The following is a 13,304-nucleotide window of genomic DNA, read 5'->3' on the forward strand; positions in this document are numbered from 1 at the left end:
AGAGATAAACCCAAAAGGCACATGCCTTTAATCCCAGCACTTTGGAGGCAGAAGCAGGAGGATCTCTGCAAGTTCAAGGCTGATCTGGCCTACATAGTGAGTTCTAGGCCAGCCAAGGCTAAACAGTGAGACCTTCTGTCTCAAACAAATAAAACCAAATTTAAATAAATAAATTAAAAATGGAGAAGCCAGAATTGAAATCAGGTAATCTTTGACACTCATATTGTTTGTTGGTAAATGTATGATGGACAATCACAAATGAATATGATTTGGACATCATAAACAGATGGCTAGAATCCTTGTAATTTAAGGGTTAATACTCTAAATCCAAATTACATAGTTAATGTTTGAATGGCTGTTGGAACAAAGCATGGAATGATGCCATGAACAGAACAGAGAACTAAGATTAAAGAGAGACAAAAGAAATGGTTATAGTAAAATATTTTTCAATTGCCCAAGCTATTATTTGAGTTAATTTCATGAAGTGAGATGTAGTTTTACTTTGACATCATGATTTTCATGAAAGTAGTCTCTAGAAACTTGTGAAATTGTAATATCATGAACTATTAAAAGCATATTTCTAATTCAGACATAGTGCTGTGGAGTAGCCCGGATGCCCTTCCAGAGGACTGAGTTCTAGCCCCAGCACTCACAGCAACCAGCGACTCCAGTCGCCCCAGACCATGAGTTGCCCTCTTCTGGCTTCTAAGGACGCCAGACACACATGTTGTACACAGATGTATATACAAGCAAAAGCAATCATAAACATAAAATACAACAAATTCAGACAATATAGGTATTGGGCAATTCTCACTTAAAAAAGAACGTTACATATTTCTGTCTTTTTTACCTCAGCCTCAAATGCCTACCCCTGAAACTTTCAATCTTCAAAAGCAGAAGTCTGGGAAGGCATCCTGGCCCCTCACCTTCTCTAAGAGTACCATTATGAATTGCTATGCTTTAGCACCTGCCACATTGAGCCAGAGAATGCTGTTATTCATTTCTACCTATACCCAGAACAACTATTTCTCAACTTCATCACTGGACAAGTTGGTCAAGACAAAATTGTTTTTTCAGGACATTAAGCAATACTTTCCTTAACTAAAAGTAAGATGAGCTTTGTGAGGAACATGAAACTTAAGACCGACAACAATGCTTACATGTTTTTCCTACAACAGCAGCAGAATTTTTAGGAACTATTTAAAATGTTAACTTTTAGAATAACAAACTTCATCTCCTTTTCTTTTCTTTCCTTTTTCAAGACAGGGTTTCTCTGTGTAGCCTTGTCTGTCCTGGACTTGGCTCTGTAGACCAGACCAGCCTCACAGCAATCTGCCTGCCTCTGCCTCTGCCTCTGCCTCCCTGAGTGCTGGGATTAAAGGTGTTTGCCACCACCCTGGCTTTCATCTAGCCAAACCTTGAGATACTTCCTCTGAGAGAGGGAAGCATAGAGGAAGGGGCTACAATAAAATGGTGACTTCACTGCCGTACCTTTGTTTTTTTCAGACAGGGTTTCTCAGTATTGTCCACCAGGCTGGTCAATCTCCTGCCTTGGTATCAAAAATGTAGAAATGACAGGCACATATCCAGCTTCACTGAAGTACCTTTATATTAAAACCTTTTTGTTTTCTGTTGTTGCTTTTTTGAGAACAGTATCTCATTATGAAGGATTGACTGGCCTAGAACTCTTTCTATATAGATCAGGCTGGCCTGTTAACTTACAGAGATCGAACCGCCTCTGCATGCTGACTGCTGGGACTGAAGCTTTATGCCATCACACCCAGTCCTTTTTAAAATGATTTTTGTTGTTGTTGTTTTTCGAGACAGGGTTTCTCTGTATAGCCCTGGCTGCCCTAGAACTCACTCTGTAACCAGGCTGGCCTCGAACTCAGAGATCTGCCCGCCTCTGCCTGTGCCTCTCCAGTGCTGTGATTAAAGGTGGGCACCATCACCGTCCAGCTTTTAAAATATTGGGAGGGGGAGGGGTTCGAATAAAATGTACTCCACCAGGCATGATCATAGATTTTTTTTTTAACATAAAAAATGATGTGTGTGGAAGGCAGAGGGTTGTGCTTATAGAGGTCAGAACAACTATGGGAGTCAGTTTTCTCTTATTCTCATGTGGGGCCAAGGGTTCTAATCAGGTTGTTAGGCTTAACTGCAAGTGTCCTAGGCCATCTTGCTATCCCTGTAAGTTAGACTTTTATATTCAAAGTAGTCACTTGACAAACAAGAATCTTGCACTGGGGCTACTGAAACTATTACTACTTTCTGGATATCAGTAAATTGGCAATGGGCGGAGTTGATGATAGGCCATTTATTTAGTGTGTATTCCAGGTGTTCCTTTCCAGCTTATAAACCTGATGATTCATTCAAAAGAAATGTATTGAGTATTTTTGAAGTTACATCAGACAGACACTGTTTTAAGTGCCAATAGTAGGCTAGGGGTGTGTCTCAGTGGCAAACTGTTTGCCTAGCAGCAACATGGCCCTAGGTTCCACAAGTGGGGGAGAAAAAGACAACAGTGAGTGTCAATAGTAACAAAGTGTGGACAGGTGATGTCACAATTCTATACTAAAATTAAGAAAAATGGGTCATCTTGGGGAATTTAAACTATTTGAAAAGTGCAAGGTAACCACATCTACTAAGAATACTATTCCAAGATTTAAATTTCACTGCTGTAGCCTCATTTTAGCATCTTTCCCATGAAGAGGTATGCTAAAAGGCGGGCAGCGGTAGCACACACCTTTAATCATAGCCTTCAGGAGGCACAGACAGGTAGATCTCTGAGTTCAAGGCCAGCCTGGTCTACAGATTGAGTTTCAGTCAGGACAGCCAGGGCTACACAGAGAAACCCTGTCTCAAGAAACAAGAACGAAAAAGCAAGCCAACCAACCAAAAAAGAGGTATGTTAAAAAGAAACAAACATGGTAGCTGAGCTTAGTGGCCTATTATCCCCGGATTTGAGAAGCTGAAATAGAAAAAGGGACCACAAGTTCAAGGCCTGCTGGTATATGTAATGAGTTCCAGAAGACTATATTCAAAACAAACAAACAAAAAACACAAAACAAAGCAAAAAAACACACACAGCGAAATGGCAATAATAAAATTGTGACAATGTGGCATACAATATGAGCAAATGATACCAGAAACATAAGTTAAATAAAAATACTGCAAGTTAGTATGTTTGTATCGCTAATATAAAATTCACTTGGTGGCAGTATACACTCTCATTCTTTTGATACAACAAGGGAGCAAATCCCTTTATGACAGTGCATTAAAAGAATAAAAATGTTGAGTCTTGACAGGTGTGCTGGAATGCACCTATTGTCATGGAGACTGAGAAAGAATCATCCTGCATTCAAGGCCAGCCTGGGCTACTTTGTAATAATTTTCCACCATTTGATCATATTCAGGACTAAAATTTTAATTCCGTGACTGCTAGCTAGACTGATTCCTCAATACTTAACATCTGATCTTGAGCACAAATGGCCAACTTCTAAAACCTAGATTTTTATCAGAAATTTGGAAATTAGGAATAGGTCAACCAAACAGTAAGCAGTGATGTAATTAAAGCCAAGGGACCAAGTTGCTAAATTAGAGAAAAGCTACTGTTCGTCTGGAAGTTAGCCCAGAATACAAATTTTTTTTGGAAGAGAAATGCTGGTGGTTTAAACAGAACCAGGGTACCAAATATGCTGCCTCATTCCTTTTATCTGCAGAAAGCTTCCTCCCATTCTGTTTACCCAAATAGCAATAACCACACTGGAGAATCCTGCAAAGCACCAAAGCTCTCAGACAGGTGAAGAACAGTACTAGGAAACACAAGAGAATATACTTGGTGTTAAGATCAGGAATACTGTGTTCATTAAAATGGGCAACTCAAGAGTGCACTGGAGACAACCAAGCTTTTGATTTTAGACCTCTCATTTTTAGACCGCTTTTCGCCAAAGACTCAGTTTCTCTGAGAACCACCACCCGCCTGCGATGCATATTTTTCCTCAGGAAGGCATCTGCACTGCAGATCTATGCAGGAGGGGAGCTTGCCAGTCAGCTCCCACCAGCAGGCAGACGTGTATACAAAAGAAACTAAAGGAGGCCGGCAGCGACCCTCCCCGTCTTTTCAGACAAGGGAGAAGGGGGTTCAAGCAGCCCAGGCTTTGTCTGAATTTTTCTTCTCCCTGCAGCAAACGTTCCTTTTGTTATACTGCTATTGAGAACAGGCTATCGAAAACATGAAATCAAAACATGGTGATGGCTTGGCGTGACTGTATTTATTATCTTCCAGAATATAGGAACTGATTACGTGTCCCCACCCCCACGATGCGCCGGTGAAGAGCCGGCTGTGTTGCAGATGCAGCCAAGGATCCATCTTGGACTACCAGCAGCTCCCTCCCAAATGTTCCTGCGCTATTCTCATCACGCCTCATCTACCTCAGAACCACAGAGAAATCCGGCATTCCGTTTAGCCAAAAACAGTAAGAGAACTTCCTGATCCTCCTGGCAAAACCAAGATGGTTTTGGAAGACCCTGTAACAGTGTGTCAACACCTGTCTGCAAACCTGCAACGCCACCCACCTCCACCACCACCCCTCTCAACATACTAAGGACATCCCCTCTCCTGCGACCCACCTGTCACAATCCTCTGCTGAAGCTCTCTAATCCTCCACTAAGTCACCCCCCCTCCCCGTTCCACCCTGGGGCTCTCCGGCCTCCTGAACCGGCGCACCTCCATTCGGTGCACCTCGCCAGAAATGTCTCCGTTTCCAGCCCCCACTGCGGTGCCCTCACTTGCAGGGGGACCGCGTCAACGCCCACTCTCTAGACCACCTTCCCGACCCCCAGCCTGTTTTCTTCACACCCCGTTATTTCCTCACCCAGGCTTGGCCCTTCGCTCCCCTCCCCCTCAGCCTGTTCCTCAAATGCCCGCCAAGGGGGTGAAGCCACCCGCGGTCGGGGCAGGTCGCCCGCCTCCGCCCAGAGACCCAGCCGCTCGCGCTCCCCAGGGATCCAGAGCCCCGCGCGCCTCACCCGCACAGGAGGAGCCGCAGCTCTTCGCCCCCAGGGCGGGGCAGCCTCCGGGGCTCCCGCCGCCGCCAAGCGCGGACGGCTCGGCCCCGGAGGACGACGAGGAGACTGAAGGGGACTGGGTGGCCGCCGACGACTCCGCCATGGCTGCACGAGCGAGGGCGGGAGACGGGTGAAGAGAGACGTGGGGCGGGAGAGTGGGAGGGGACACAGGAGAATCCAGCAGCTGGCTCTCCGAATCTACCCGGCGTTGCCTGCTCGGAAGACTGACTCCGACAGACTGACTGACTCAGCCGTGCTCCGCGGGGAGAGAGGGAGTACGAGCGCGCCTGCGCACAAGGAGCCCGAGGACGCGCGGGCGGCGGCCGCGGAGGCGCGCAGCGACGCAACGCGCAGGCGCAAGAACTGTCCCTCTGCGCTCCCGCAGGAAAGGACGCGGAGTGACTGGCCCCGCGGGTGGGGCGGGCCTCTGGGGGGTGGGGGTGGGGAAACTGACGTAAGGGGCGTGGCTAAACGCCAGAACCCGCACGCCACTGCAGCCTTTGCTGCGGATTAATCGTGCCCGGTCTCCCCAACCCCCCATGTTTTTTTTTTTTTAAGTGGTTGTTTTCTAGTTAGCAGATTATGTGATTTAACGATCTAGGTTTCTTTGTGCTGCTACAAATGGTTTTTGTATCATAAATTCTAGTTGATGTCTTTGTTTGCTTAGCCTGTGACTCCGAAGAAAAACGAAAGCCTTTTACAATATACAGAGACCCCCTCCCTGTAATGTTCTTTTTAAATTATCTGGTCGTGTCGTAATATCGCCTCACCGAGGCAGACATGGCACAGTCCCGCGTTTGATAGGTGGAGAAAGATGCCAAACAGAATCAGAAACTATTACTCATTCCAATCACATTGCAGTGCAGTCACAGAATCAGCTTCATATTTTTATCTTGTTTTTCTTCCCAAGGAAGGCTTCAGGTTGCCTTTTCTTTGAATAGGTTCTAAGCTTAGAGAAGAATGCTTTGGAAGGGGGAAAAAAAGCTGCTGAGGAAAGAAAACTAAGCGATAACATCTTGGTTGTGATGGGAGAGGGGGAGACAATAAAAATGAGGCACAAATACACATAACTGAATTTTATTCATGTCCTAAGAGTCCTTAAAAGAAGACTTGAAACTGGATACCAGTTTATAACAGATTTTGTTCATTTATTTTCTTCTGGGTTGACTTGCTAAATTTAAAGCTTTCCTACATCTGCTCAAATTTTTTGAAAGTACATAATAATGATGAAAATCAAAGCTGTGGGATTTGATGTTGCTAAGCAGCAATCGATGACCCAAAGTGCATTTGCAGGTTCAGCAAATCCTCTAAAGATGCAAACTCATGGAGGGGGTACTAGGCAAGCAGCCTGCTGCAGGGCGGGGTGGGGGTTGGGGAGCAGAAATTTAGAAAAGCTGTGGACCGCTTCTGTCCTAGACAGGTTTTTAAGGTCAAATAAAGCTCAGCATCCTGGTGGTTGCAATGCTCTGAAAAAGCCCCCCAATACTTCCCAAAATGACTCTGGAAAATATCTTATTCTGTCACTCAACGGCAGGCATCAGTCGATAGTGCAGCAAACGGTCCCTGATGTTGTTGAGTGCCAGGGTAACACGGCAAAGGGAACTGTAAGTCAAGGTGATAAAGACTCCAATTACTTATTTTGGTGAATGCTTATGAAAAGTTTAAGTTAGCCTGGGTGACTCCATTTTTGAAATAAGGAGACATCTTGACCAGGTAACAGGAAATATGACAGAATGGGCACCTGGCAGAAAACAAAGTTAGCTCTCGAAGCAACAGCCTCCAGGAAATATTACAGAATAAATGTTTAGTAAAAAATAGGGACAATCACCCTGGCAATTGTCATTATATAAACAGTCACCTCTCCCCTATGGCTTTTACCCAATTCTGTAATGTCAAGGCATGAACCCCCCCTGCTTTCTCTCATGAAAACATGTACCCCCCTGCTTGCTGTCATGGAAGCCCTCTGCTTACAGTCTTTCCCTTAAAAAACCCTGCTCACTCAGGGATCGGGGTCCCACTTCTCTACTCCTGTGTCAGGGTCCCGAGTTTGATCACTCTCGTAATAAAGCTCTCTTGCTCTTGCATCGAGTTGTCTCCTGGTGGTCTCTGAGGGTCCTGTGATGGTGATCCTGGCATTACTCTTTTGTTTTTGTTTTTTTAAGTCTAGGTTTTTAGCCAGTGTGCTGGATAATTGTATGTCAACTTGACACAAACTAAAATCATCTGAGAGAAGGGAACCTTGATTAAGAAAATGCCTCCCTAAGATCAGGCTGTAAGCAAGCATATAGAACATTTTTCTTAATTAGTGATTTAAGGGGGAAGGCCCATGGTGGGTGGGGCCTTCCCTGGGCTGGAAGTTCTGGGTTCTATAAGAAAGCAGAGCCCATAGTGGTGGCACTCACCTTTAATCCCAGCACTGAGAAGGCAGAGGCAAGCAGACCTCTGTGAGTTTGAGACCAGCTGGTCTACAAAGTGAGTCCAGGACAGCCAGGGCTTTGTTACACAGAGAAACCCTGTCTCAAAACAAAACAAAAAACAAAAAATATAAGCAGCACCCCTCTATGGCTTCTGTATCAGCTTCTGCCTCCAGGTTTCTTCCCTGTTTGAGTTCCAGTTCTGACTTCCTTCAGTGATGAAAAACTATATGGAAGTGTAGGTAAAACAAACCCTTTCCTCAACAACTTGCTTTTTCGTCCTAGTGTTTCATTGCAGCAATAGAAACCCAAACAAGGACAAGTTGATGCCAGTGTAATGGGGTCTTGATGTGACAGACCGGACCATTTTTGGTGAGGACTGTTGAAAGACTTTGGAACTTTGAGCTAGAAGAGCCATTGAGTGTTGAGAACTCAGTGGGATATTAAGTAGGAGCTTGGAAGATAAGAATGTTGAGAGTAGAGCAGATGGTGGAGCCCTGGCTTCTGAAGTTTCAGAGGAAGCGAAGACTCTACTAGGCTTTTTGTGTGAAGAATCTGTGATGTCTGAAGAATTGGATGTGATTAACAAGAGACCAGGACCACCAAAGTAAAACCTTTTTTTTGTTTGTTTGTTTTTGGAGACAGAGTTCTGCCTACCTCTGACTCCCTGAGTGCTGGGATTACAGATGTGTGCCACTGCACCAGGTCAAAGCAAAACCTTTACTTTGCTGGGACAATGGAGCAAAAGAATCAACTGTGACTAAGAAAAGAGCAGGTGGCTCACACCTTTAATCCCAACATTTGGGAGGCAGAGGCAGGTGGATCTCCATCAGTTTGAAGCCAGTCTTGTCTACAGTGTGAGTTCCAGAACAACCAAGGCTACATAGAGAAAGCCTGTCTCAAAAAACAAAAGGGGGTGGTGGTGGAAAAGACAAGACTAGATCACTAATAAAGTGTGAATTTGTAAGGCTATGGGACTTTTTAAGTTAGTAAAATTTTAGTGATGTTTAAATGAATGTGTGATCTTGGGGATGAACATGAAGGAAAGGTGTGTCAAGTGGGCAAGGGATCAATTGTGCTGGATAGCCAAAGGTACCAGGTGTGGTGGCATATGCCTGTAATCCCAGTATTCTGGCAGTTGAAGTAGAAGGGGGGAAGGGAGTTTGAGCCTTATTTTAGGAGTAACAAGAATTTAATAAAAAGATTTTAGGTGTGGAATGCACCAAAAAATTACCATTTTGAGACAGGGTCTCACTGTGTGGCCCTGGCTGGCCTGGACCTATGTACACAAGGCTGGCCTTGAACTCAAGGAGATCCACCTGCCTCTGCCTTCCTAGTGTTGGGATTAAAGGCATGTGCTGTCAAATCTGGCCTTCCTGTCATTCATATTATTGATGTAGTGGGCACTGAACCCAGGGCTGCAAGCCTGCTGGGCAAATATCCCAACAATGAACCAAGTCTCAGCTTTGTTCTGAGTTAGGACCTTGCTATGAGGCTCAGGCTGCACCTGCATGCTCCATCCCTTGCCCCTCTTTAGCTCTCAAGTAGTAGAATTACAAGTGCACACCATCTTGCCCAGCTCAGAGACTTTTAAAAATGTAATTATTTTCATGTTTCCGTGTGAGTTCATGTGCAATACTACATCCATGCAGCAGCCTGCAAAGGCCAGAAGAGGGCTTTGGATCCCCTGAAAATGGAGTAGCAAGTGGTTTTGAGTTGTCATGAATGTAGGTCTTCTGCAAGAGCAGAATGTGCTCTTAACCACTGAACCATTCTTACAACCCAATTAAAAATTTTTAAGAGGATCATGTGTTATCTGTCTTTTCTGTGACTGATTAATTTTATTAAACATGACTGCCCATTTTGGAAAATTACAAGTTTTCATTCTTTTATTCCAGAATTATATTTTATTATGCTATGTACCACATTTTCCTTATCTAATCATTCATTCACTGATAGACATGGTGGCTGATTCTGTATCCTAGCTATTGTGCATAATGCCAAAAGAAACATGGAAAGCCAAAAGTCATGTAGCTGAGGTAGAAGGATAGAGAATTTGAGGCCAGACTGAGAAATATAATGAAACCCTAACTCAAGCAGAACAAAACAAAGCATGGGCATCTTAGATGCAATCCTTTCTGTCAAATATATACAAAGTATGGGGGGGAGGGTTACAGAATCATATTGTAGTTCTGCTTGGAGTATTTTGAAGTACTTCATATTTTTTATTTTTTTATTTTTTTTAGTACTTCATATTGTTTTCCATATGGCTGTGCTAAGTTGCACCTTTACCAAGAACATACAAATTCTCATTTTATCCTCATCTTCACATTTGTTTGTTTTGTTTCTATTTGGTACTAGGAATTGAACCCAAGGCCCCTTACATGTTAGACAGGTTCTCTATTGCTAAGCTCTTTTCACCAACCCCCAACTTTTGTTGTTGTTTTGAGACAGGGTTTCTCTATGTAGCCCTGGCTTTCCTTTAACTCACTCTGTAGACCAGGCTGGCTTCAAATTCACAGAGATCCATCTGCCTCTTCCTCCCTAGTGCTGGGATCACCACTACCACTGCCTGGTTCCATAGCCCTTATTAATTTCATTTTGTGTGTGTGTTGAAACAGTGTCTTCTGATGTTGCTCAAGCTGGCCTCAAACTCTTCATCCTCCTACCTCAGCTTCCTGAATAGCAGTAATTACAGATCCACGCCACCAGGATAGATTATAAACACCCCCTGTCATCCATAATACACATATATGCACATGTATATTAAAAAACTATGGAGCTGAGTGGTGATGGTGTATGCCTTTAATCCTAGCACTCAGGAGGCAGAGACAGGTGAAATTAAGGCCAGCCTTGTCTACACTGTGAGTTCCAGGACAGCCAAGGCTACACAGAGAAAGCTTGTCTCTAATCCCCACTCCCCCCTAAAAAACAAACAAACAAACAAAAACCCAAGTGAACATGGCTGAGTCCTGGCGCTGATCCACAGAACTAAAAATCATGAATTGTTCAATAGTGGAGAATGGCATCATTAGGAAGCTTCACTCTCTTGAGAACACTGGAGGGTGAATTTTCAGAAACCTCCGTGGGATGGTCCACGTGGCTTCTGATGTATCAGAACACAATGAACACAAGATATGCAGAGCCTCTTCTGATGTCACATATGTGATGCTTTCATTTCATAAGAAGGAGACTCCGAAACAATGTTAAAGTGCAGTAAGTAAGGAGACCAGCAGCATGATGCTTGCCTTGACCAGGCATTATTAGCTATACACACTTGAATATAAGATCTTTTCACGTGACTGCCAGCCCAGTAGTTTGTCCCCAGCATTAGCATAAGCACACGAAAGAGAGGATACACACTACCATGCCCACATCACTAAATGATAAGTTTTTCTGTTGTCCCTGACCAAAACATCATTATGTGGCACGTGACTGTAATGGAAAGTTTCTTTTATCACTAACCTCCTCCCTCACATTGCTACACACAGATAGGTACTATGTTTAAAAATCTTCTGGCTTAAGCAAAAATAATGGCAATTCTCAACTTACATCTACCTTTAAACGAGCATTTTCTTTTCTTTTCACTTTCTCAAGACAGGTCTCTGGCTGCCCTGAAATTCAATATGTAGTCCAGGCTGGCCTCAGACTCACAGAGATCCACCTGCCTCTGTCTACCAAGTGCTAGGATTAAAGGTGTGCACCTTTAACTGTGTCTGGTTTACAAAATTATTTTTATCTTTGATTATATATGTATGTGGTGGGAGGGGTATGTGCATATGAATGTGGGTGCCCTCAGAGGCCAGAGGCATTGTATCCTACGGAGCTGGATTTACATGAGTGGTCCTGGGAACCAAGTTCGGGACCTCTAGAACCATCTCTTTAGCCTTGCACACTCACCTTCTGTTGTTGTTGCTTGAGACAGGGTCTCTCTACATAGCCCTGGCTGTCCTGGCACTTACTTTGTACAGCAGGCTGACCTTGGAATCACAGAGATCCCTCTTCAGCTTCTTCAGCTTCCTCGCTGCAATCACAGGCATGCACCTCTACACTTGGCACATAGCCTTTTTTTTTTTTTTAACACAAAGGATATTGTGCTATATGCCCTGCTGTGCACATTGCACTCTTCTAGAATCTTCTCTAGAAGGTTTTTTGGAATGTTTGATGGCTGTACTGTTGGCTGAACTACTGATAATGAAGCAAATAAGGTCTTACTACATTACCATGCTGAATTCTAATACTCAACATTTTTTTTTGTTTGTGTTGCTGCTGCTGTTGTTATTTAGAGACAGGCCAGCTCTGATTGGCCTGGAACTTGCCAAGTTGGCCAGGCTGACCTGAAACCTTCGGTAATCCCATGCCTTCCTTCTGAGTGCTGGCTCTCTCTCTCTCTTTTTTTTTTTTTAAGTAGATTTTTATTATTTATTTTGTGTGTGTTTATGGTGTGTATATATGACACATGTGAGTGTGGGCACACGTAGGCCATGGCTCTCCTGTTGTAGGTCGGAGAACAATTTTTGGGATTCTGTTCTTACCTTTCATTTTGTTTTCAGGCAAGTCACTCTAAATGTTCTTGACACTTTGCAAGGTACTCCTGGCCAGCTGTTCTGTGTTGTTCTCCTATCTCTGCCTTCCATCACCCCATAGGAGTGTTGGGATTACAGACATGAGCTACTGCAACATTTTTATGTGGGTCCCTGGGTTTCATTTAAACTCAGGTCATCAATCTTGTGAAGCCAATTGCTTTTGCCAGCTGAGTGATCTCCCTGCTTTCTCTCTCTTTTTTTTTTTTTTTTTTTTTTTTAAGACATGAGGTCTCTGTTGACTAGCCTCAAATTACCAATTTGCTTCCTCAGGACTTGGGACTACAGATTTTTCTTTTCTTTTTGTTTTTCTTTTTGTTGTTGCTGGGACTAATTCAACTTTATAACACATCATGAAATGGAGTTGACTATTTTAACCAAGTCATCACCCTATTTTATTTATTTAGTTTTTGAAACAGGGTTTCATTCTGAAGCCCTCGTTGTCTTCTAGAACTCAGAAATCCACCTGCTTCTGCCTTTTGAGTTCTGGGATTAAAAGCATATGCCACCATGCCCAACACTCATCATCCTTTTTATATATAAGAAAATTAAGGAGCCAATATCTAGCTTGCTCAGTCAGTCAGTCTGTCTGTCTGTCTGTATTACTTTGTGATGCTTGGGAATCAAGCCCAGGGTTTGTGTTGGAGGTTGGTCTGACCCTTAAGATTTGGTTATACCTATCTGTTTTGTAAACCTGCCTAAGCCATATCTAACTGGTTGATTAAACAGCCCATACCTGGGCAGGACAGAATGGGGTAGGCATGGCTAAGGTTCCTGGGCTTTGAAGGACAGAGAGGATCATGGGAAACAGAAGGACAGGAAGACAAGTAGGAGGAGGATTCCAGGATGGGTTAGCTTGGAGAAAACACCACGTGGGCCGAGGAAGGACTCCAATAATAGTGTGAAAAGAGCCCAGATGAAGAATATAAGCAAGTACCATGGGATTATTAAGGTAAATAATACATTTTATAGCCCAACAGCCATTTTTTAAATTACTACAACAGGTCTGCTACATGTTAAGCATGTGTTCTACCATTAAGCTCTATCTAGAGCTCAGATCGGCATTTTATTTTTGTGTTGATGGGATCCAAACTAGGACTTTAAGCAATGATAGGCAAGTGTATTAGCTAGCACTGAGCTCCACCCCAAACACAGTTGGATTTTTAAATGATTTTAAGGCAGGTAGTAGTCTATCCTTTTGAAGTTGCTTTTGGTCCTGTAAGTAAGTGGTAAGAGG

The 13,304-nt window shown here is 43.7% G+C and overlaps 1 protein-coding gene across 4 annotated transcripts in view; it reads right to left on the reverse strand.

Annotated features, from left to right (window-relative positions):
- The window catches only part of Rtn3 (reticulon 3), a 55,846-nt gene extending 50,419 nt beyond the window's left edge, over positions 1-5,427 (reverse strand). For 2 of the 4 annotated variants that reach the window (XM_021642284.2, XM_060385843.1), the window contains exon 1: positions 5,032-5,427. In XM_021642284.2, the coding sequence (XP_021497959.1) occupies positions 5,032-5,173 (142 nt within the window). In that variant the 5' untranslated portion in view covers positions 5,174-5,427. The remainder of the gene's footprint in view (positions 1-5,031) is intronic. The other 2 variants (XM_060385861.1, XM_021642285.2) reach the window with 2 other exon arrangements.
- Between the last annotated feature and the right edge of the window lie 7,877 nt (positions 5,428-13,304).

This window comes from Meriones unguiculatus, chromosome 1 (genome assembly GCF_030254825.1).
Source record: "Meriones unguiculatus strain TT.TT164.6M chromosome 1, Bangor_MerUng_6.1, whole genome shotgun sequence".
Taxonomy (NCBI): Eukaryota; Metazoa; Chordata; class Mammalia; order Rodentia; family Muridae; genus Meriones; species Meriones unguiculatus.